Below are 25,931 nucleotides of genomic sequence, written 5' to 3'. Positions count from 1 at the left end.
GGCCCTGAAGAAAAGCCTTTGTGTTTTTCTTCTATTTTCTCCATTCTTCAACATTCTCCTCACTTTCTCAATGACTGTTTTCTTCTTCTTCTTTTCGTTGTTTGGTATCCAGTCAGGATGTCCCATCCCTCTAAATGTTTCCTGCACCTTCATCCAATTTTCGTTAGTTTTGTTAAAGTCCTCTCTTTTTTCTTACTGATTTCTTTGTCCTTTCTTTCCTTAGCCCTGGTATCTTTAATCTGTTTCACCTCTTCTTCCAGTACCTTTGTCATCATTTCTTCTGCTTTCTTTAATATATCTAGCCTCCACTTTACAAAAGACCACTCCATGAAATTCATTATGTCTTGTAAAAAGCACATCACTCTGATCACATTATCAAGGGCCTGCTTCAATGTTCACGCTCTCAATATTTAAGATGAATAAAGCCTATGTACTTTTCTACTTCTTCCTCTATCATGTCTTTCACTAGATCCCTGGCTACCTTCAGGCTGGTCACTTAACTTGTCACAAAATGTTTGTTAACTGGATACCTCCATTCATTTTCAAGCCTTTCCACTACATATGCTGCATCCATCATCCAGTACTAATTGTCTATTAATTCGTTGAACAAATCCATTTTCCAAAGGTGTTTAGTCAACGCTGGTAGCCAGACTGACGACCGTTCTGATTTATATACTTCAAGCACGGACGTGAAAGAAAACGTCCCTTACAATCACTTCACATATTATCTACTATCCGCACAGAAGGGAAGGGATAAGACAAACCCAAAATATACCATCCACATGAACGTTTGTGAACACCTACAAGCACACACTCTACCATCCACACACGGAAGAGGAAAATGGAACACCAAATATACTATCCACACACGAGAAGCGGAAAAAACAAACCCAATATCTACTATCCATGCTAGGGAAGAGGACATAAAAAAAACCAAATATACTATTCACACACGGGAAGAGGAAAAAAAACCATTATCTACTATCCACACAACGTACGCGCACTCATACCAACACAATATACATAAACGTACGCGAACGCACACAAACACACAAACGCACACATCCACATCCATATATATCAGCAAAGGAGTGTGTATTTATAGTCACACTACTCCACAGTCACACAAATTGGCAACTTGAATAGTCTCTTTTCTAGAGATTTGGTTAACCCTGAAAAGGGCTGATTTTTGGACTTCAGATGCACCTCTTAATGTCTGGCCCCACACATGCAACGTCTACTCCAGTCCTGCTCCCAGTTCAGCCTTGCTCTTGGGAACGCAAAGGCTACTTGGTTGGCTTCCACACCCCAATCTCCCGTTTGTGGGATTCTGAAGACATCTTCTTGCCTCCTTCTCCTATTCCACATCCATGGATAATGTGGTCTATTAATATCATGTTGACTAAACTCCTCCTCCCAGTTTTCCGTCTGGGGGACCACGGATCTCTGTGCTGGTGGTAGTGGTTCTGGATGAGGTAGTGGCTGTGTTGGTGGTAGTAGTGGTGTTACCAGAGGTTTCACCTCACACATTGACCTAGTCATCAGGTGAGACAAGATCATTTCTTCCTTCTCTATATACTTCTCTATCTTTACCTCTTCCTTAAGCCTGTCTTCCTCCTGTTTTGTCTCCATGGCCAGCTCATCCAGGAGCCGCCTGGCATACTCCAGGAGCATCGGAAGTTATCTAAACTTTGCAATTCTGCTCATATTAATGAGTGAACGTTGGATAGCCAGACTGACGAACCTTTTCGCTTTATGTGTGAAGCTCGGACTTGAAAGAAAACATCCCCTGATACCAAAACTCACAAGACCCACATTACTATCCATCACATGGAATGCGCGGTCCTAAAAGAAATACTCATTCACTTCTTTACCTACAATCACTAACTACGAATAAAAGCACACAGACTAAATGACAAGCTAAATGCCTGCTCTCAAGAAAGCTTCTGTAGGGTTTTGTTTGTCGATGATGACATTTTGGAGAAATTCTTTGGCTCTCCTCAACGCGGCATCTTTCAAGGCGTCCAATCTTCGGGTCACCATTGATTTTGCAACCGGGGTTACTGGAAGAAACACCAATTTCAGCATATCGCGTAAACCTTGTCCTCGATGTTGAGCAACTTCTCGATACACTGGATACAAGAATTACAAGTTATTAGAGAATCATTTTCTCAAATGGAGTTTCACCGTGACTTTCCCTTTGGGGAATTATATATTTTGTCCCATATCTCCTTCTATAGCAATGTTGACAGTGTCGAAATACGACGTACTGAAGGGCAAAATAGTGAGAATGTACAAATTCGCGGTGAACGTGATAGGTGTTTCCACTTTCCTCGTCATCGTTCGTCTCATAATCAACTTTGGAAAGAATGACACACAGTAACGGTTCGGAGGTGTGTCCCACCACGTTGTGCTCCACCACTAATTGTCCTTTTTTCCTCTACGTTCTTCTTCGTCTCCCAGTCTCCGCCAAAAATGTCAAACAAATCAGGACAAAATTTAATACCTATTGTGTTTTATCCGGAAATTTCATCTGTAGGCGAATAATCACTTTATGTTACTCGATCATGACACTTTTTCTGACTTTGTCCAAGGCAGTGCCAAACGCTACATTGAATCTGGCAGCATTTGCATCCACCAAATGTTGGCCACTAAAATAATAGCCATGACGAATGAACAAGTCATTGGCGTAACGTGAAAGATCATGGCTCTTAAAGGCATCTATAGGTTCGTATTCTACCAATAATCCTTGCATTTGAGGATTAAAGATTTCGACCTCAAAAGTGGTATGCTTTTCAATGATATTTAGGACTTTTGTAGGGTAATTCATTTACACCAAAGCCACTTCTTAATGCTCTATGTGACCCAATAGGATGGCCTGAGGCAATTTTGCCGTGAAACAGCACAAAGTGTTGTCGGGAATCACCTTCATGAGTGTCACTGGGTAACGTTAACTAAAACTGATTTTTGTTATTCATAATTACAGTTATGCTGCATATGAGACGAGTGTCTAAAAGAGGATTGCTGTTGGAGTGGTGACTGTTGGAAAGTTGACTGACGTTAGGCGCAAAACTCCCATTGTTACCGTGAGAAGGGTATTTCAGGGAAGGATTGATAAGAAGATAACCGATGCAACTGCTCAGTAAAATGGTCCACAATTGTTTGTCTCCTTGTTGCAAACTCAAATTGGCAATAGCAGCACCGATGACACAATATACCACAAAGATTTGGCAGAAAAAGACGATTTGCGTTTTATACACACTTTCTCACACACACAAGGGTTGCTTTTGTAGCTCTTGCAGAGAAGAACTCGGTGAAGGAGTGGTCACTGAGGCGATTGAGACTTTGTTGAAGGGCACGATAGCCATCTTTTATAGCCGATGACATGCGAAGCTTCGATCCAAGAATCAAAACTAGGAGGATATCCTTTTCAACGCACTTTGACTTCTTTGACACGCCGTTTTCCCACTTTTCGATTTCTTCATTCGAGAATGATTTCGATGTTGTGCACTTTGTCTTCTTTTTTGGTCACGCCTTGTAACTCGGGCAATTCACGTTCCTTTTAACACTTCCGCGTTCATGTCTTCCAATTTATAGACAGCAGGATGACAATTCACCGATCCATTTGGGTAAGTCACCTTTACGAATGTGAGTTTTGTTTTGCCAATGCGCACCCAATCTCCTGCTGCCAACACTCCACTTTTCTTCATGAATGTCACCGTCGGGGAAGTACCAAACAGGCGATCAAAAACAGTCACTTCGTTGTCAGGAGTCACTTCTTGGTGGGTAAATCAGATGCTCCGATGGTAAGATTGGTTGTACGCTTGGACTAGGTGCGGTAAGACGTCGATGTACTTGAGAGTGTATTGATGCGTAAAATATTTTCGCATGCGTTGTTTCAAAGTGCGTTGAAAACCTTCCACGATGCTGACTTTGGTTTCAGGATTCTCGGTGGTGAAGAAATGAATGTCATGTTTCTTTATTTCTTTTTGGAAAGCTTGGTTCAGAAATTCGTTGCTTTTGTCTGTTTTCCAAAAAGTACAAAAACACTGATCCGTATCCTTTACTGCAGGTCTTTTTTAACTGGAATACGTCGCCGCTGATTGTCTTTACATCGTATCAACTAAATCGGAACACTTCTTGCTTTTATAAATCCAGTATACTCTGTAACATGCCCGATCTCTCTTGGACTTTGATTTTAGGGGCAGGTACTTTGTGAGCAACTGCCACTGCAGCTAAAGAGGCGGAGGGTGTAACCACTGCAGGTGAAGTTCTTAGAGACGCCGGTTTCCATTATTTCATCAAATGAGGAAGAAGGGATGTCAAGCTAGGTTTGGCAGGAATTACCAGCAACGGAGAAGTGGAAGAACCTGAGGCTACTTGAAACGTGGTCAACGTCGCTGCAGGTCGTGGTGTGCGAATGTAAGGTTGCGTCCTGGTCGAAGTGCCTCTTCTGCGGATAGGAGCTGTTTCCTGTGGGCTTTTCTTTTTCTAGGGACTTTTCTTTCTCGTGGGTTATGACTTGGTCTTCACACCGTTGTTCTTTTTCTTCTTCTGGGTCCGTTTGGCTTTTTTGGGAGTAGTTTTTTCTTGATGAAGGACTTTGGGGCATTAAAATCCCATTTTAAGAGGGAGAGAATGATGATACCTGTAAGAAAACCGCTACCTCCAAGTTTTATAACGATTTGCTTTTTAGTTTGAGTATCGATGCGAAAATTTGTTTGTTTCTCAAGGCTACTTTGTTTGTGTATAAAAAAGCGTGTGTTTTTTATGTGGAATGTGAATGATGCCTTGCAGTAATTGACGTGCTGTCACCGTAAACCATCGTAAGATTTCTTTGAGACTGGCTTCTAAGACACGAGCACGTATTTGTGGAATTTGTTTTAGCGATTCATGCCGCTCAAGTCATGATTCATCAATTTGACGGAAAGATGAGACTGAATAGACGTCATGTTGACACTGTAAGAGACAGAATTAAAGTGTTCGAGGTTTTTTTTAAATAGCTGTTTTGTTACGTTGACGACCGGAACGTGTAAACGACAGGCCCTCCGTCATGGCACCATTGGTGAAACAGATGGGTACGAAATCGCAAATAATCTGGGGTGGTACGTCTAATTCCAAGAGTAATTTACGCGTGTGGGGTTTGAGTGGCATCGTCTTAGGCACGAGTCAGCCAAGGCGTTCATAACTGTTTGGTAACACTCGCACTTGCGACTTATCTCTAGGGCTTTTAAACAAGACCAGTAATGAGCATGGAGACTGATGGTGCGATGGGCTTTACTTTGTTGAAACAAATTCTGAGTGATGAAAATGACACTGCATTACGATTATGCCCTTTGCGTGTAAACTACAGTTAAATGTCTTCTTCGTCTTCTCCTGACATGAAGATGACCAGATGGGTTTGAATGGGGTCAGGCTATATTCCGTCGTCTTCGCCAGGAATGCCTTCCACAAACACGATTGAATCGCCTTAACTTTCGTAAAAGAGACTGTACGCCAATTGCCACTTTTTGTAACACCGCACGATCCGTTGAGGAGGACGATCCATCAGGTGATGTTTACGTTCAATTAAACGTTTGACAAAGTTGGTGTGGCCTGAACCAATGGATCCGGCAATTAACATGTTAAAAGGATACAAAGCCTCCCAACAAGCACGATCTAAGTGTTCGTCGATGACCTTGAAAGTGGAGGAATAGGGAGCAGATACAATAGAGGTAGCCATAGTGGAGGGAATGTCACGTTGGACACGAAGGCAGACAATACAACAGTTTTTATACTTTTTGCAGAACACGTTTATCGATTTTTTAAAATGGAATAACAAGAAAGAGAAAATCACATAAAAGCCAAATGTTTAAGTACAGCGATAAAATACTCGTCAAAACGATCAAAGTTGAATATAAATAGGTCACTGTACAACATGTTTTTGGTAACAAAGCTGTCCTTGGAACAATGTGTAATGTTCTGAAAGTCTCTACATTGGGCACAGTCACAAAGGTGTCCTCCCGGAAAGGTCTTTCGGGAATGTCCATGACAGTCCTGTTCTGAAGGGGGTGGATTTCCACGGTGACGCGTTCGTCTACTGGCACTGTCACTAACACAGGTTTAAATGTTACATTCTTCACTGGACATTTGAAGTTAGGATAACAACTCTTGGGCATAATTGGCCACTTCTTTGGTCCAAGCCTCGAAACCCCAACTTTTCCAGTCATGTACATTTGTATAGTGAAGGTGTAAGTCATAAGAGTAGTGAATGGGGACGATTCAGGGTCTATGGGACTTATCATTAAAAACACCCCTGGGACCATATAGGGTCTATGTAAATTTAACATGGAGAAAACCTCTGGGACGATATAGTGTCTATGGGAATTAGCATTACAGACCTTCTTGGGACTGTATAGGGTCTATGTAAATTTAACATTAACACCCCTGGGTCTGTATAGGGTCTATGTAAATTTAACATGGACAAAAACCCCTGGGACTGTATAGGGTCTATGTAAAATTGAAACAGGGAGGGTCTCTATGTTTTGTTTAAAAAAAATATAAAAAATAAAATAAAAAAAGGGTAGGCAATTGAAAGTCAATCTCTTTTCGAGACCTATGAGTGGCCCTGAAAAGGGCCTTTGGGTTTCTTCTTCTTCTTCTTCTTTTATTTCCTCCACTTCTTCATCCATCCCCTTATCTTTTCTAATAATCCTTTCTTCTTCTTTATATCTGACTCCGGTAACCAGTCAGGATGGCCCAACTCTCTAAACTTCGTTTGTATCTTCATCCAATTGTTGTTAAGCCTCTCAAACTCTTCCTTTTTCTTTTTGTTTTCCTCATCTTTTCTTTCTTCCCTCCATCTCTCTTTAATCTTCTCTACTTCTTCCTCCATTACTTTTCTCATCAGATCTTCCCCTTTCTTCATCTTGTCCAACTCCCATTTTACATTGCTCCACTCTGTCCAGTACAATATCTTTTCTAGGAAGCACCGGACTTGGATGACATGATCCAGTGCTTCCTTCAAACTTCCCACTCTGAAGTAAGGTGGGTTAATGAAGCCTCTTGACTTACTGACTTCTTCTTCTATCATCCCTGCTATGATATCTCTTGCTGTCTTTAGGCCTTGAACTTGACTGGTTACCAAGTCTTTCATATCTCCATGCCTCCATTCCTCTTCTATTCTTCCTACAACATATTCTACATCCATTATCCAAAAATAGATGTCTCTCAATAGATTAAATAGAACTGATACTTGAGTCATTTTGTTTCAGTTATTCCTTAGAATGGTTCCAACATCAAACTTTATGGGTTCTTATAGTTAAAGCGCGGACGTGAAGGAAAACATCCCCCTAAGACATAAAATTGATATTACCTAGATCATAACCTAACAACGCACGGACGTGAAGGAAAATATCCCCTACTTTTCTCATTTCATATGATCTACTATCCACATACGTGAAGCATCAATAAACAAACCCCTAATCTACTATTTACACACGCAAAGCATTAAAATTAAACCCAAATCTACTATCCACACAAACCTACGTCAGCGCTTACAAACAAACACACACACACACACACACACACACACACACAAGAAAAAAAGAGTCAGTGTTTATATTCACACTACTCTACATACACACATTGGCAAATCGATTGTTATTTCTTTTCTAAAGGTTTGGGTAGCCCTGAAAAGGGCTGTTTGTTTTTGAACTCCAGTGACACCTGGTTAATGATGGCACCTTCCAGGCCTGGCACCACACACACATCTTCTTCCCCAGTCTCCTTTTACCTTTTTTCTTGGGAGTGCAGAGGCGGGATAAGTGGCTTCAGAATCCCAATTTTCTGTCTCTGGGATTCTGAAATTTCTTCTCTCCTTTTCCTCCTCTTCTTTTCTTCTTCTTTCCTCCTCCTCTTTCATCCTTCCCTCTTCGACAATGGCCTCCGCGGCCAGTTCATTTAGTATGCGCCTGGCATATTCCAGGTGCATCTGGAGTTCTAGAAGCTTTACAATTCTGGTATTCATTGTCTTGTTAACGAATGAACAGGGTAGCTAGACTGCCAAGCGAGTTTCAATTATACTTAAAGCGCGGACGTGAAGGAAAACATCCCCCTAAAACAAAATTGATCTTACCTAGATCATAACCAAATAAACGCGCGGACCTAAAAGAAACACTCACTCACTTTTTTATACTTCCATCACTATTCTAAAAAATTTTCATTAATCACTTCAATATACTATCCACATACGCAAAGCAATCAAACCCCAAATCTACTCTTCCCACACGTCAAACAGCAAAAAAAAACATGATCTTAATCTACTATCCACACAAACGTACGTGAGCGCTTACAAACACACAATCATATACACAAACACATACCCTCACACTATTAAAAAGAGTTAGTGTTTATATTCACACTACTCTACATACACACATTGGCAAATCGATTGTTATTTCTTTTCTAGAGTATGGGGTAGCCCTGAAAAGGGCTCTTTTTTTGTTTGCTATCGCAATCTTTTAGTTTCTAAGAATGCGACGTCCTCTGAGGATAGACTTTCTGACGATAGGTCTGCTTCTTCGGAAAGAGAAGAAGAACTCTTTGGTGTGGATACGACAATCGACAAAGCCTCTGTCAGGTTCAGGTTGCAGCTGCTGCTGCTGCTGTTGTTGTTGCTGTTGCTGCTGTCTCTGAAGTCTGTACTTCTCTGTCCATTCTTCTTTCTCCCTGTTCACTTCTTCTCTGAAGAGCTCTTCTATCAGGTCTTCAGTGACTTTAGCATTCTCACATTCTCTATCTCTTCAGGCTTCGGTATCAGACTGTGTCTGACCCTATGGAAATTCACGTAGGCTTCGTTTAGCTTAGCTAGTTTGGAGCACATCTTCGTAGAAGGATGTGTCGACAATGGATGGTTAGACTGGAAACTACCCAGGTTCTTAAAGTCAAAGCGCGGACGTGAAGGAAAACATCCCTCTACGGTTTTCGAGCCGAAACGATCAATGAGTGTCATGAGAGAGATAGAGAGAAGTCAAGAGCATGAATCAACATTCTTATAGCCGAACAAACCACAAAGGCATTTTTTTCAAAACACAACATTTTTTTAATTCAAAATCACTTAACACTAACAAACAACTCTAACATTTTTAACAGTGATCCAACAATATAACATCAAGCATTTTTTTTTTCTTCAAATGACAAACATTTTTTCCATTTACACTCTACTTTAAACAGGGCTGACAACGTTGTGAATGAAATTGTGATTTCCACTGTTGGAAGTCATTAGACCATTGATGGACACTACGTTTCCTAGCTTGAGACAAAAGATAAGCATAATGGTCACAAAACCATCGATCTACTTTCACATCGTTTCTAGAAGAAGAACGAGGATCAAAATGAGTCACTAAATGTTCTAAGGAATAACCCAGACTGCGATGATGCAGAAAATACACACAATATTGTCCACACACCAAGGAATCTGTGCCTTATAATTTCACATTATTGAATCGGGTGGTCTGAGCATTTCTTCTCATAAAGTCGATGATATCGTCTTCCAAAGGAGGCAATCCATACGAATCGAAATATTCCACACATCCTTCTTGAGGAAAGTAGACGGCTACCCAGTGGGTTCCTGGGAGATGACTGTCGTCCGTGTTGATCACATAAGCTAGATTGTCTTGAGATTTGCGATGAGGGAGTTCATCTTTAGCACAGACGACAGGATTCCAAGAAGCCGAGTACGAACTGTGGTTCAAAAGGTAATAAAGTTCCCAGGTATCCATTGATTTGTGTGGTTTTTTTTTTCTTCACAGGTAATGATAAGTGATCAATTCGATCCTGACTTTTTGCTTGAAAATGTCTGACAAGTAAAAGGCGTTTGGCTCCGACTTCTTATTCTGGTCAAAGAGAGATTCGATGCGACGGCACTCCAGAGACGCTAATGGAGGAGAAGAATGTTTATCCAAGCCTTTATACCACTCGTTCAACACGAATTCTATCTCGATGACACCCCAAGCTTTGTCCAGATATTCGTCCAATTTTTCTTCTTGGCTCAACATCAGACATTTGTCGTGTTGAATTTGACTGGGATGATCGTTGTGACATCCATAGCACTCTTCCTTGATCAATTCTTTCATTACATCTGTCAGGAATGTCGCAAAACAGGAGGCTAAATGCGCTTCTTGTTCTGGCCATCTTGACTTCATCATGATAACTTCTTCTTCCACGGTCTCCTCACATTCCATCTCCAAAGTTTCTCCACTAGGTAAAGAGGGATAACAGTCTACCATAGCTTCTAATAGTCTAGAATGACTTCTCTCAAACTGTTGATTTCTATGGTATTATCGAATTCTGCATACAGGATAACGTTCACTGTCTTTGGCAGCTCTTTTGCAAACTGAAGTTCCACACGAATCTGGCCGGATTTTATAGGGTGAAAATGTCCCTCGTCGCTGCCTTGGTCTGGAGTGAAACCGAAAGCCCACAAAGCATAACCTCCTGCGTAATCTTCGTACGTAATGCCGTGACTGGTGTTGGTTCGTAACTGCCCGGTGGCTTCGTACAAGGACAAGTACGATCTCAAGTAATTCATCTTCTCTTCACTAAAGTCAGGTTCGAAAGGTCGGGTACACAAGGTCTTGCCATCGCGACTGACTTCGATTTTCTTCACGTTGAAGTGATGAAAGTTGAAAGGATTTTCATTGAAGTCTCCGTTGAAGGCTGAATTCAGGACCATACCAAGGATTAAACGCTTGGGTAACTGTCCTTGAAATAGATGATCTTCGATCATGGAATGATGGCTAGCGAGAATAGTGAACGTTTTCACTTCCACGCGTCGTATGGGATACTTGGCGGTCGTTCTGCTCAACGTTTGACTGATGTCATTTCCCACTTTAGGTAACACTTCAACGCGTCGTACGTAGAGTTTGACGTCCTCGATTTGGCTTTTGGGATTGCAACCAGCACTATCAGCCAACAAATGGAAAGTGGCACTGCTGCGATTCAGTCTCAAGCGAACATTTACCCCGTTCAGCAAATATTTCTCTTGCAACCACATGTCCAAATGCAAACGATCCATCAGTTCTAAACTCTTTCCATCTTTGATTTTGCTTCGTCTTTCCTCAAAGCCGTCATTGTCTTTATCTATTGTGTCAAACTTGGTCGCTTCGTCAGGTTCCCATAGCACACAAGCATTGAGATGAGTATTCTTGGCATCTATTCCGTACGTCAAGAGATTTTCCAGGTAGGTACGGTAAGGGTAAGTATCCATGCTGCTGCTGACCAGTTTGTTATTCAAGTACAAGTCCACTGAGCTGAACAGGGAATGCATGAAATTGTTGACGGGAGCTACTTTCTCGTCACCGTCTATAGCACCTCCATTCTTATCTAGAACTTTGACTTTCAAGTACAAGTAACTGCTATTCAAATCGATGTAATCTTCGGGCTGTCCCTTGATTTCAATCTCGATGGGAGCGGAATCCGTCAATGAGGAGACGGGGTGAAATTCCACAAATTGGGATTCTTGCATCGTCATCATGGTGGGGGGCATGGCAAACAGATCCAGTTCCGACTTGGAACAGGCGCAAGACTCTCGGTGCATCATTTTTTTCTCTTTCTCAATAATCGAAAACGTCTAAGTCTCGAACGGTTCTTCTTTTCTTTGTCTTTCTAGCTTTAGACGTGTGAAGTCTGGTAAAAGGGTGTTTTCTTCGTCGTCTCTTTCTGCCTTGTCCTTGCTGAATGCCTGACTCGGCAGCATGCAGGGCATTTATAGGTGTTTCTTGTCGGCCCAAAAGATCTTTGCCCGTTTTCAGCAAGACATTTTTGCCTGCCCTCATGAAGGCTTCTTTAGGGTTTTGTTTGTCAATGATAACATTTTGGAGAAATTCTTTGCCTTGCGTCAGTGCCGCATCTTTCAAGGCGTGCAATCCGCGTGTCACCATCGGTTTCAACACCGGAGCCACCGAACGAAAGGCCGATTTTAACATATCTCCTAAACCGTGTCCTCGCTGTCGAGCAACCCCTCGGTACACTGGATACATGACCTATGAGTCGTGAGAGAACCATTTTCGAAAATGGAGTTTCACCGTGACTTTTCCTTTGGTGAATGGAATATTTTGTCCCAGATCTCCTTTTATAGCAATGTTGACCGTGTCCAAATACGACTTACTGACAGGCAAATAGTGAGGATGTACAAATTCGCGGTGAACGTGGTAAGTGTTTCCACCTTCCTCGTCAGTGACCGTGGCAGAATCCACTTTGAAAGGAATGACACGCAGTAAGGGCACAGAGGTGTGTCCCACCACGTTGTACTCCACTACATCGGAGTACACAAAGATCAAATTCAGTCCTTGGTTCAGTTCTACCGGGAAACGAAAATACCTCGCAAAATGCCCGTTGTTGTCAATGTCTGCTTTCTCAATCTTTTTGGTCTTTTTATCCGTGACCATATTGAGGTCTCCACCCAAAATGTCATACAATTCAGGGCAAAATTTAATACGTATACTTTTTTCCTCACTTTCAAATTTAATGAGTAGACGGTGAGACAGTTTGTGGTACTCAATGGTGACACGTTTTTTTAGTCCGGTCAGAACTTTGTCAAATGCTGCATGGAATTTGTCAGCGATGGCCTCCACCAGATGTTGACCACTAAAATAATGGCCTGAGTTAATTTTAAAGTGATAAACGTAAAAAGGAGGAGAAGTGTCACTGCTGCTACGGGGTATTGGGGTCTTCGAAAGTGATCTATGTTGAGGAGTGGTCGTCATGGTTTGCTGCACCGTTGGGTCCAGAATTTCGACGTCAAAAGTGTTTTGAGTTTCAGTGATGTTTTTGATTTGTGTTGGGTGAATCATTTCTACCAAAGCCACTTCCCAATGGGCTTCGTGATCTAACTGGATGGCCTGAGGTAATTTGGCTATGTAACAGCACAACGTGTTGTGGGGAAACACCTCCATGGAACTGTCACTGGGTAAGGTTAAGTAAAATTGGTTTTGGTGACTCATAATTCCAGAGTTCTGTGGCTGTCCGAGGGGTTACTGGACGTCAGAGGCGTGTCTCCGCCCAAAATGGGGTTGTTATTGTGGTTGGAGTGGTGACTGGCACTGGCACTGGACACAAGGTTCCCGTGGTTCCCGTTCAAGGAGAATTTCAGGGAGGGATTGGGAAGCAGGTAACCGATGCAACTGTTCAATAAAATGGTCCACAATTGTTTGTCTCCTTGTTGCAAACTCAAATTGGCGATGGCTGCCCCGATGACACAATACACCACGAAGATTTGGCAGAAAAAGACGATTTGCGTTTTAGGCACACGTTTTCCACACCACACCCACAAGGGTTGTTTTTGTAAATCTTGCAGAGAAGAACTAGGTGAAGGAGTGGTCGCAGTAGCTGCGTCTGTGTGAAAGGGCATGATGGTCATTTGTTTTTATAGTCGATGACTTGCGAAGTGTCGACCAAGAATCAAAACTGGGCGGATATCCTTTCCAACGTACTTTGACTTCTTTGACACGTCGTTTGCCCACTTTACGGGTTCTGCGTTCGAGAATGCTTTCGATGTCGTACACGTCGTCTTCTTTTTTGGTGACACGTTGTAACTCGGGCAAATAAAACGTTCCTTTGAGTACTTCTCCGTTCATGTCTTCCAATTTATAGACGGTAGGATGACGGCCATGCACTCGTCCAGTGACACGAAACAATTCGGTCGTCCAGTTAGGTAAGTAACCTTTGTCGAAAGTGCGTTTGGTTTTGCCAATGCACACCCAATCTCCTACGGTCAACTCTCCACTTTCTTGGGGACAGCCCTCGTCGGGGACGTACCAAACAGGCGCTCCAACACCAACACTTCGTTGTCGGGAGTCACTTCTTGCGGGGCACGTCCGATGCTTCGATGGTAAGATTGGTTGTACGCTTGCACCAGGTGCGGTAAGATGTCGATGTACTTCAGAGTGTGGTGATGCGTAAAATATTTCCACATGCGTTCTTTCAAAGTGCGTTGAAAACGTTCCACGATGCTGGCTTTGGTTTCGGGATTCTCGGTGGTAAAAAAAATGAATGTCCTGTTTCTTTAATTCTTTTTGGAAAGCTTGGTTCAGAAATTCGGTACCTTTGTCCGTTTGCCATCGAAGAGGGTGACGACCGCTTTGTTTCAACACCCGTTGCAGGGCTCGCACTAACTCGCTGCTCGATTTGGAAGTCAAGGGCACGACCCAGGCAAATTTGGAAAAGACGTCGATGACACAAAACAAATATTTGTAGCCACGATTGTAGCTGGCCAAATGAGAGACATCGGCTAAATCGGCTTGCCATTGATGATCGATGCCTTCCACTCAGGTGCGACTTCTGGAAAACTTGCGTCGAATGGGTTTGTGTAAAGTGTAGGTAGCTTGTTCTTGTAACAATCGTTGCACTTGAGGTCAAAGGAGACTTTTCAATCGAGTTTTGGCAGCACGATAGAATTTTTGAACTCCTGCGTAACCTGCAGGATGGGAGGGATCGTAGTAAATGCTGGCTAACACTTTTTCCATTTTTTTTGTTTGTTTGTGTGTTAATAAGGCACCCACTCTTGGAAGATGCTACTCTTTTTCTCTTGGGGTACTTTCTTGGATTGCAATGCTTTGCGTGTGCGACCGGCTTCTGGTACAAGATTTGATAGACTTTTTCCAAGGGTCTACTGACGATGTGGTGAGTGGGTAAACGTACGATCTTGTTGGGTTGATAGGTGGTCACTTTAAAGTGTTCATCCTCTCCAGATTGCAAGGCTTCTTTCAATACCCCAAAGTTGACCACTCGACTGGTACGATAATTCAGAGTCAATCCTTTCACTTTGCACTTCGTGTGCACTTCTCCTTGTTTGTCCCGGTATTCGTAGCCGTAATTTTTTGGACCGCCACTGACGAAACTTAGAATCTTGTCGTCGGGATGCTCGTCTGTCCAGGCTCCTAAACGGTCTCCTTCGATGTCAGGGTGCTGTTGACTCGGGTGATGCATGTAAATGCAACTGTCCGTGTCAAAGTACAGGACGCGTTCCCCTAACAGTTCTAAAGCTTCATACAATTTTAAGCGAGCATGAGCTGTCACGTAAGCCGCAATGATGACATTTCCAAAAGGGTCGTCTTGTACAAAGTCCAGATCTTCTTCGTAATTGACCAAGATCAAATCCTCGCGAACGACGTCCACGTGTTTCATGAATTTGGTTTTGTCGTGAAGCGGGAAGGTTCTGTCAAATACTCCTTCTTGGGTAAACACGGACGTTGTGCCATTTTACCCCACAAGCAATTTAACATCACTTTTGCAAACGATCGCCTGCCTTCGTTTTTCTCGATGTGATCTAAAGTAATGCCTTCTTGTGCCCAGTATTTCTCTTTGAATGTCTTTTGGTCTTCTGGAGTGTGACACCAGGAAGGATAGCCGCTGGCTTCTTGCTTCAGTTTCAAAAAGGCATCCACGTAGTCGGCGAAAATGCCTTTCTGCATGGGGTCACTCTTGTGGTATTGTTGTGTCTTGGGAAAGTGGCAAATTTCGTACACTTCTAACAGCTGGTATCCCATGTCCAGAGCTTTGAACAATTCCACGCTAACCCACGTCCCCGTCAAGGCCCGTTCTTCCTGGGTGTGCTGACAAGGTTGATCTTGGTTGCACGTTTCGGCACAAGTACGGCACAATGGAAACATCAGTTTGCCTTGGCAATGGTGAGGTAACACGGGATGGTACAAGTCCGTGGGAAGCAAAACTTTGCACTTGATCAAGCCTTCGTATTGTCGAATGTTGACCAGGTCGATGTGTTCGGTGAACAATTGTGGGTGTCCTGCAGGAAAGCGACAATATTTGCACACGTAGGGATACAGCGAACACACGTCCAAGTATTTGATTTCTTCTCCTTTCTCTTCGTCGGCTTGGTACAGAAAACAGGTGGCATTGGTCCTTCCTCCGTACAAACTATCCCTCGGGTTCAGGGGGTCCATGAACTGGTAACTTTCCACGAGGCGTTTAAATTCGGGATCGGTTTTCAAACGGTGATCGTATTCGTGTTCCCACATTTCCACCACTTGGTATCCTTCCTGTTCTAACTTTAGGCGTCGCTGACAAGTGTCCTGGTACAAGTCTTCCATGGTTCGTTGTAAAAACTGATTTTTGGTGCCACGGTCAGGGTAACAGACGAGACATCCGTGAAATAAGCAACCGTTAAACTCGTACACGATCTTGGGGTTTTCTAAGTGCCAGCCATCTACCGAATGCGTTCCGACGGTCTTTTCGCCCCCTCCGTTGCGGGCATGCCGAATCCACTTGTCTTCCTTGTCGCACAAGTAATGTAACCAGCGTAGGGCTTTGACCGAGTATTGACCTTTGACAAAATTGTTCGTTTGGGGACTGATGACAGCTACGGTGTTTTCAGGCATGAATCGTTGGCGGTACACTAAGGAACACGCTTTGGCAATGGTGCAAGCTTCTTTCAAAGGATCGACCCCTCCGTGTTCCATGAACAGTTCTCGAAATTTTCCACAGTAACGTCGTAAAATGTCCACGTCGGAACGACAATACTTTAACATTTCTTCCTGAAAGTCGAAAGGGTCGGAGGCGTGAGCCTGGTACCAAACGTAGAAAGCGTCTCGTTGTTCGGTACGCATGTTGTCGGGGTCGTAATAGTGAGCCTCAGGTAAATGGGGTAGAACGGCGTGTTGATTGGCTTCCGTATTGAAAAAGTGTGGAAAGTACCCTTTAGCCATTTCTGTCATTCCAAACGTTTTAGGCATTCGACTCAAAGGCATGGCCAAATAGCTCATCGAATCTTTAAACTGTACTTGTCCCACTTGCATGAAAATGATTTTGGCTCCGTTCAAAGTGACTTTAGGACGTTCGGTGCCTTGTTCCGTATAGTATCTCAAAAGAAACTGTCCATCGTCTCCGGAGAAATTGTGAGCCATCACTGTGGCATGACGATGACAATCTCCGTAACGTTAGATGTCCTCTTGGCTCCACGTCTTGTCGACGGGGTCTAAGACCCATCGGGCAAAATCGGCTAGCGTGTTCGGTGATATCGAAATGGTCATCGTGATAATAGACATGAATGTATTTTCCGTCCTTAAAGTCTTGGCCCCGAAACAACAGAGGTCCGCGCACTTCTTGAGGGTGCACTTTCAAGGTTTGCATCTCAGGAATGCCGCAGGGTGTGTCTTTGGATAGGCCAGCTTGTTGCAACAGGAGTTCTGCTTCACTTCGTTGTTTGGCTCGGTCCGATTGTCGAATGTTCTCCCAGGCTCTTTTCCATTCTGTCGTGTCGTTCTTGTTGGCATAGGTTCGTCCCACCACGATGGCTCGGGCTAAACACATCTGGTCTTGGGAATTGTGAATTTGGACGAGACTCTTTTTGGTGCTGCGAAGGTCGTTCACCAGTAACACCTTACTGCGTTGTCCGGTCCCTTGAGGAGGAGAGACGTGGGTCATGTCCAGTGTGGCTTTTCCATCGGTGCTGTCAAACTGGTCATTAGATTGTTGCACGTGTTGAATCTTCTCCATGACTTTGGAAGCGGTTAGTTCTGCGGGTCTGCCAAACTCGATCCAAACAGGGGATTTCAAACCGTCGTGTTGTATGGAGAGTCTCAAGCGATCGTCTTCTTTGGGTTGATATTGTCGCTTGAGTGTGGTGAGCAAAGAATCACACACCCCGGTGATGAACCCTTCTGCTTTCTCTAACGGTACTTCGGACTTGAAATCTTTAAACTTCACCGTGTATTTGTAAGCCGTGGTTCTAAATTTTCTAGAGGAGCGCTTTTCCGTCTCTCGAATGGAATAGTACTTTTCATGGTTGACTAAGGGTGGTGAACTTTGTTTAGAGGGTTTGGATTCTGGTTCACTCATGTCCTCTTCAAAATCACTGGCATGAATTTGTGCCAAGACTTCAGCTCTGGTACGAGGCGATAGATCACGTTTCTGCCTCTTACTTTCTTCTTCTTTCTTCTCAAATGAATTGGATCGTTTCAGCTTGAGTGCAAAACGTCAAATGACTCAAGTTTAAACACCATGGACTAATTTATAGTCATGGCAGACAAGCGTATATAAAAGGGCGTGTGTCTTGTCCTTTCACTATTCATTTCACTCTCTAACCGAGCACAACGATGGAAGAGACAAGCCAAATCGAACGTTTCATCAGAGCTTTGCGAGGGGTCATTAGAAAATTTTCTTCAGACCAGCCCACGGACTACTCTCCTTCCTTTCGAGATAAAAGTCAAGATACTTGCTATATCTATCAGAAGAAAGGGCACTGGTCTTCAGAGTGTCCAGACCGTCAAAAAAGAAAAACAGGGGTTAAAAGAGACAAAAGTCAAGATACCTGTTATTATTGTCAAGATAAAGGACATTGGTCTCCAGATTGCCCAAAAAAGAAACAAGAGGAGTCAGAAGAAGAGAGGGATTCGTTAGAGAAAGAAGACGAAGAGGAGGAAAGCAGACAGGTGAAGAAAAAGAAACAGGAGAAGAAAAGAAGAAGGGAAGAAAGTGAGGAGGAAGAAGAAGAAAAGACTGTGACGGTGAAGAAATTGAAAAAACAGAGAGAGTAAACAAAGAAACAGAAGAAGTGAATGTAATTTTAAAAGTGCTCTGTTGTGAATTGTGAATTGGATTGTAACTATTGATAAAAGAATAAATTACTTATATAAGGTAAGTGTCTTTGAGTTTTGATTTTAAATAAGAAGCTAAACTCACGCACTCATATACACGTAGTATAGGGGTAAAATGTTTTTGTTTTTTTTGAATTATTGGCAATTGAAAGTTTATCTCTTTTCGAGGAATGTGGGTGGCCCTGAAAAGGGCCTTTGGTTATTGGTGTAGGGGTGAGTTTAAGCAATCAACTTTAACTGCCTTAAGCCTTTGCCACGGCCAAGGCCTACTTCTGGACTGCGTACTGTTGATGATGATGATTTGGTTGAAATCACTAAGGGTGGTACGACAGGCTTAGTCACAGGATTGGAGTGTTTAGCTCGGGAAGGTCGTATTCTCTTCGGTCGTAATAAAGAAGTCTGATACATTTGTTTGAGAATTCTTAACTCCGCTAAAATGTCCAACAGTACCGTGACCGTTTGATTTTCACCCTCTTGTTTCTTTGCTGCTACTTCTTCTTGTTGTTTTTTTTTTCTTACCTCTTCTTCTTGCTGCTGTTGCTGTAGGAGAAAAGCTTGTTCCGCTTCCTTTTGTCGTTGTATAAATTTCTCCAATTCTTCTTTCTGTCTCTGTCTAAAATTCTCCACTTGCGGTAATGAAGAAGGACACAAAGGATCCGGAACAAATTCTTGCGACGTAAGAAAATCCACAAAATCCCAGTTTACCTCTTCTGAAAGTAAGTCCGGGTTCCCTTGGGCGGTCTCCCCTGCTGGTGCACCCCAATGGATCGTTTTCTGAGTTTCCGTCATGTTGAATCACTGTCGCATAGATTGACTGCACACAGGCGCTAGTGAATCTATATAGATCACGTGACGTCACAGACTGCTCTCTTCGGATTGGATGCGAGCTGACTGAATTTTGTATGTCCGATCCAAGTGGACAGTTGTCCACAGGACAGACACCAGTCTGTGGATACGTAGGATCTACGTAGAAAGACAAGGATGCCTCGAAAGAGTCCTGATTTACGGTCCTACAGTGAGACGCAGCCTAAGGACAAGAAGAAGACCAATGCGGTGCTCTTTATTTTAATGGATACATTAACATAAACCCAAAGGCCCTTTTCAGGGCCACTCATAAGTCTCGAAAAGAGATTGACTTTCAATTGCCTACGCTTTTTTATTTATTTATTTTTTTTTTTAAAACAAAACATAGAGACCCTCCCTGTTTCAATTTTACATAGACCCTATACAGTCCCAGGGGTTTTTGTCCATGTTAAATTTACATAGACCCTATACAGACCCAGGGGTGTTAATGTTAAATTTACATAGACCCTATACAGTCCCAAGAAGGTCTGTAATGCTAATTCCCATTGACCCTATATCGTCCCAGAGGTTTTCTCCATGTTAAATTTACATAGACCCTATATGGTCCCAGGGGTGTTTTTAATGATAAGTCCCATAGACCCTGAATCTTCCCCATTCACTACTCATAAGCTACACCACATACATCGTCGTACACATCTTCAGTACCTAAAAGCTGACGAATCTTTCTTCCGGTAGAGGTCTAGAAGTATCCAGATGAAAATGAAAATGCTTTTAACAGAATTAGTCTCTCGTGGACATTTAAAGGGACCACTTTAATGTTTTATTTAGTGGTAGGTACTCTTCGTAAAGAGCCTACAAGGAATCGGCTGGAAAATGAAATCCCAGAAAGGAAGTCAATAAGACACACACCACACGTCGACCCCAATTCATGGGAAACAGTTCTCGTAATAAGTGTTGTTATCCTCCACAGTTTGAATACTATCATTGATTTCCTTCCAAGAAATCTTTTGCATCACAACTGATAAAGGTCGTGGCATGGCAGCCCGTTTTTATACCCTCTTTTTTCGGAAGCAGTAAGAGTACTTTCTAGATGGAGATGATTGTACTCCAGCGGTGAACCTAAATGGTTCAGTCACTGACATGCACATCACACACCGTTCAGAAGTTTCCTCTTGAACTTAGCTTACGATGTGAAAATGATTTTGGTACTCTTCTTGAATTCGCTGCAGTATGTCTACCTCGTAGTAGAAAACAAATCTCGAACAATCCAATCCTTTTTGTCCCTGTGAAGTTGATCAATGTCTGCCCACTGGAACATTTTCATCTGACTCAGTCCTCTTACAGCATTCAGGTACCATTGGCTAAAACATCAATGAAGTAACGGATGAAATTGTTCTTTGCGTTGAACTTGTGTTGTGACCAGCTCCCGGGAAATGCATTCTCTCAACTCCAAAGTATCCATTCAGTGTCCTCTAAGAATCAGTAATCGCTGGGTCGTGGCCAATGACCTAGTTTGTATTTGTGACTGAAGTAGTGTTCTCCCATAATCAGTCTTTGTTTACTTTGGAAAAGAGCATAGTTTAAAAATGGGGAAATGATTTTTGAGTTTGCGTTTCACATGTATTTCGACCAACTGTCGGTAAATGCATTCTCTCAGTTCCAGAGGTAGATTCTAAATGTACTCTTCTAAACTAGACACTCACAGCAATGTCTTTCTTTTGGCTGAGATAATAAGTGTACGTATTGCACAAAACTGATTGCACTCCAGTAGCGAATCGAAATGTTTCGTCACTAGTTCACACACTACACATCGCACAGAATTCTTCCTCTGGAATTCGTTGTAGTATGGTCACCATATAAGTAGTAGGATGAGCAGCCACCAAAATCTTCTGGTCCTCGTCCAGTTCAACAATTTCTGACCATCTTTCAAATGAATCAGTTCTCTTACAGCATTCAGGTTACCATCGGTTCCAACACTTGTGACGTAACGGATGCAGTTGTGTTTTGCATTTCACTTGTATCTTGGCCAACTCTCGGTAAATGCGTTCTACCAACTCCACAGGCAAACAGCAAATGTTCTCTTGTAAAGTATACATCCAGAGATTACTGAGGTCGTCCCACTAAAGGTAGGTAATGATAATCCGGAGACCATCTAGCGTATATATATATATATATATATATATATATATATATATATATATATATATATATATATATATATATATATATATATGGAATGTGACGTCACAGGCAATTCGTTTTGAATTGGAAGACAGACTCCGCACTGTGACAGAATTTCGTAACGCGTATTGTGATTGGTGAAAAAACTCAATCCTTTTTGATCGGCTCTTCCACTTTAAATAACAGTGCTTTACTTCATTCCCTTCGCCTGTTCTCGTCACATGATGTGGACTAACGTTGAATCATCTACCCTCGTATCGCCAATTCTGTTCCATACCGAGTTACCCATGTATGTCATGTCATCATGGAAATTCATCCAATCACCGATACGAGCGTTTGAAAAGGAATCTATGTGGAGAGACAAGGCTGCCTGAAGAGACTCCTTATCTTCGGTCCAGAAGTCAGAAGCAGTTTGAGGAAAAGCAGAAGACATATGCTATGCCCTGTAAGTTAACGGAATGGTGTTAACAAAAAAAAACAAAAAAAAAAAAACAACAACAACAACAAAGGACCTTTGCATGACCATACTACTGTGTCTCGAAAAGACATTTATTCTCTTTGCCTAAAAATTTTTAATCAATTTTATACTTTAGTTTTGACTCCAAAACAAATATTCTCTTGCCTACATTTTTAAGTAGATTCTTTTAGGTGCGATAAATTGATGTTCATCAATCTATGTATGTGTGTTGCATATATCTATATCTCTACCGTATTTGTCTTTATGTATTCAGGTCAGACCCTTGCCACATTGTTACCAATGTCCAGTATCATGACATCACCTCACTTGTTCCATTCTTATTGTCCCTATACAACAACCCATCTTTACCTTGTCGCTATACAGGCCCAATATTCCCCATGTTACATTACCATTGTCGCTCAACGTGGCCAGGGTGCGCTAAAAAGTATTGTCGCTTAACGTGCCCAAGAGCGGTCTGTAATGTATTTTCCCATTGTCGCTAAACAGCCCCTTCACTACTTGCATCTTGAAATGACAATCTGTAAATGGACAACTTTAATACGTATTACCGAGATATAGAAAAATGGAGCTGATAGCAGTACCGTACAAACAATATTCTCAGTATCGTCATTGAATATGAAAATAAGAAATCAAATCTTCTCCTTTGAAGTTGGCGAAACCCGAGTCTTGATACTTCGATTACATAGTATCTTAGCTTTCGTATCCAGTTTTAAAGAAAGAAAAGAATAGAGCAGTGAACCTTTTAGCATAATGTACCATATAATGGGTACATTTGTTTAATAATTTTAACACGTCTAATCAATTCGTAGAAAGTTAACATGCAACGAATTTCATGCTCATTCGTGTATGTTCACTTGATTCGTATATTCGTTTTAAAAAATAACATACAAATACTAAATCATCCATCTCCTGCTAATCCCTGTAAACATACATCCCTAAATTCCCGTAGATAGAGACTTGATCAATAACAAGTACATTACTGAATATACCCCATTACACGGAGGAAGGAGACGGGGCTGTCGCTTAGCATTGTGATGAATTTAGATCTGCTTTGAAGTACGGCAAAGCTTGCAAGAATGACAAATATGGACACATTTAAAGCATGAAAACCGTACGAAAAAAACCTTAAGAAGCTATGAATAAATATATGATCAATGGTGTACAGTAGTATGAAAGAAAAATAAAAACGTTTTAAATAAACTTCTTACCGATAATAAGGATCCAAAGGAAATGAATATTCAGTGCCATAATTTAGATGCCAAAATGCTATCACATCCTGTGCAACCGAAGTAACGATCGACCAGGTCTTTTTTGTCCCCTCAGTGAATGGATATGTAATCCATGAATAAAATGGTATTTGCCAACTTCAGGATATAGGCTTATATTGGTCGATATCATGCCGCTAGCTACTCCTTTCAATTTCTGATTAATCTCTTGTGCCGCGAATGGCTTTCAGTGACACAGAGCATGGGCGACATTGTATAACTCAGGAATGAAAATCGTTCAATAAATATCGATCATATACTGAATACGGTCTAATTCCTAAAGGACCTTTGTGCGCCTTATCAATTTTTCGATGATGCACAATTCACTTAATGGTTCTTGAAATAGTTTTCCTTGACAAGTAAGTCACACCTCGTCTATTTACTTATAAATCTGCAATTATTAGTTTTCGGACATAAGCTAAATAGATCCAAATTTCTTGCATTTGTGTATGTGTGCAAATTTCGCCCTCACAAAGTTTTTGAGACAAAATAATTGGTAATTATCTCACGGTTTCTAGTTGTTTTTGCTTTAAAATATTGAAGACCACGGGAATAAATAAACGACCCACAAACATGCACTTAAGTGAATCACATAGCTGTGTCGTAAAGCAAGCCAAACTAGAATTATTTTCACAAAGTTACCGTACGTACACTTAACGTTTCTGAGTTAAAACAAAGTTACCCCCTCCCGACACCCCTATGCCTCCAATTATAACCTAGGAGGACCAGACAATAAGCGCGCGCGCACGTGTGTGTGTGTGTGTGTGCGTGTGTGGAAGGGGTCTTCATAAACAATAAAACAAAATAGCCCAGCAAGAGGCATTTTTAAACATTTTTACAGAATACATTACTCCTGATGAAGATTTCTACTGCAACGATGAAACATAATGGGTCTTATCAGGAAACCAAAAGCATCTCGCCACCTTATTGTTTGTATCGCATTACTCGTCACCATATAGACATTATAACCAATCTAGGAAAACCTCGAATTTCAATGGCTTAAAATTAAACAGGTATGCCTGTTAAACAATGCACTTTTAGATAGCATATATATATATTTGGTTATTTTCTTGATTTGTTGTTTACTCTAGGCTTTTTCTCAGCATGGATTAGACTGGAGTTAGAACGACGTTTTCCTAAGAGTAACCTGTTAGAGAAAGGTATTATTAGTTTGAATTGGAGAGAGAGAGAGAGAGAGAGAGAGAGAGAGAATGATGAAAAATAATTATGCAAAATATGTTGCAGCAGTAATACACTCAGACAAGCATGTACTCCAACTACGTCTAAAGTGATAGGATTTCCTTGAATTTGCTTTAACAAACATGTTGTAGAATCATACACAATCGTAATCGCTAAGACGTTGACTTATGAATTTGTTTAGTCTTCTTTTGCTTAAAATAAATTGATTCAATATTTGTGAAGGATAAGTTTCCTTTTATGACTATGAAGGTATTGCTTATATGCCCCAAAGAAAGGAAAGTAATATTTGTGTGGTTTCAAATACGAATTTTCGTATGGCTAGGCTACCATTATTGCGTTTTATAATTTTTTATGAGAGTAACGCAATTCTTTTGGCACCTGTGAAGGTAGGAAAGAAGGCAGGTATGAAGACTGAATCAATCATTATATACTTGCATAGTTCAAAGTTGTTGTTGTTGTTGGGTTTAACACCATTTTTCAGTGGTAGTAACACATGGCGGTCAGTTTAGATGGTTGAGGAAGAACCCGAGAAAACTCCGGAAAGAACCACAGACCTACCAGAAGCTACTGGCAAGCTTTCTTACTTACCCACACTCGCTGAGCCCGAGACTCGAACCCACGCAGACAGAGGTGAGACGGCAGTGATCAGTAACGGTGAGCGCTCTTGACCACTCGGCCACTCAGGACCCCCATAGTTGAAGGTAGTAACATGCACTGGAAACTGTACCTTTGGTTTTAAGATTTTTTTAGACAGCCATTACACACGAGAGAGAGAGAGAGAGAGAGAGAGAGAGAGAGCTTTCTTCGCCTAGTATAATAATTAACAAATTACATCAAAAAATGTCTGGATGTTTTTTTCCTATCCGTATTTACATATCTTAAAGGTATAACCTTCTATTGTGTCATTTGAATTCTAATAACTATAATCAGTGCAAATAAAAAAAGATCTTGCACTAGCATTTTGTAAGGCCAATAAATATTACATGGAGTACATGTGTTGGTACGCAGGGACACGCGTTTAGACGTAAAGAAGCCAGATCGATAGATCTGTGCGTGAAGACTCACTGTTGGAGATTTTTTCATGAATAGAAAGGTTGTCAGTGGCGTATTTCTAGATGAAATGGACCTCTGACACATGTTCATAATTTTTCCTAATTAAATCATAACATTTATGCACACAATAAATAATTACGTTAAACACTAAAATTTATACACATGCAAAATGAAAATAGCCTAGTATAATTAATCACAATGAAGTCTTCAATACTTGATGCGACAACACCAAAACAAGTGAAAAACAAAATTTACAACCACCTGTAACATGCCTTTAATTATAAAATGAAAAGAAAGATGCCCTAACATGCTTTCAACAGGTGCCTAACAGTAAAATACTTTGAGATTCGTATAAAT

General features: G+C 41.6%; 1 protein-coding gene across 1 annotated transcript in view; it reads right to left on the bottom strand.

Moving 5' to 3' along the window:
* Positions 1 to 23,367, bottom strand: part of LOC149797008 (uncharacterized) — a 39,230-nt gene extending 15,863 nt beyond the window's left edge. Inside the window, exon 1 of the mRNA XM_089960325.1 lies at positions 23,265 to 23,367. Coding sequence (XP_089816451.1) covers positions 23,265 to 23,304 — 40 coding nt within the window. The 5' untranslated portion in view covers positions 23,305 to 23,367. The remainder of the gene's footprint in view (positions 1 to 23,264) is intronic.
* Between the last annotated feature and the right edge of the window lie 2,564 nt (positions 23,368 to 25,931).

This window comes from Sinohyriopsis cumingii, chromosome 6, assembly GCF_028554795.1.
Source record: "Sinohyriopsis cumingii isolate HCF-2022 chromosome 6, ASM2855479v2, whole genome shotgun sequence".
In the NCBI taxonomy this organism is placed as follows: domain Eukaryota; kingdom Metazoa; phylum Mollusca; class Bivalvia; order Unionida; family Unionidae; genus Sinohyriopsis; species Sinohyriopsis cumingii.
The sequence above is the reverse complement of the archived record's forward strand: the minus strand, read 5'-3'. Positions and strand labels throughout refer to the sequence as shown.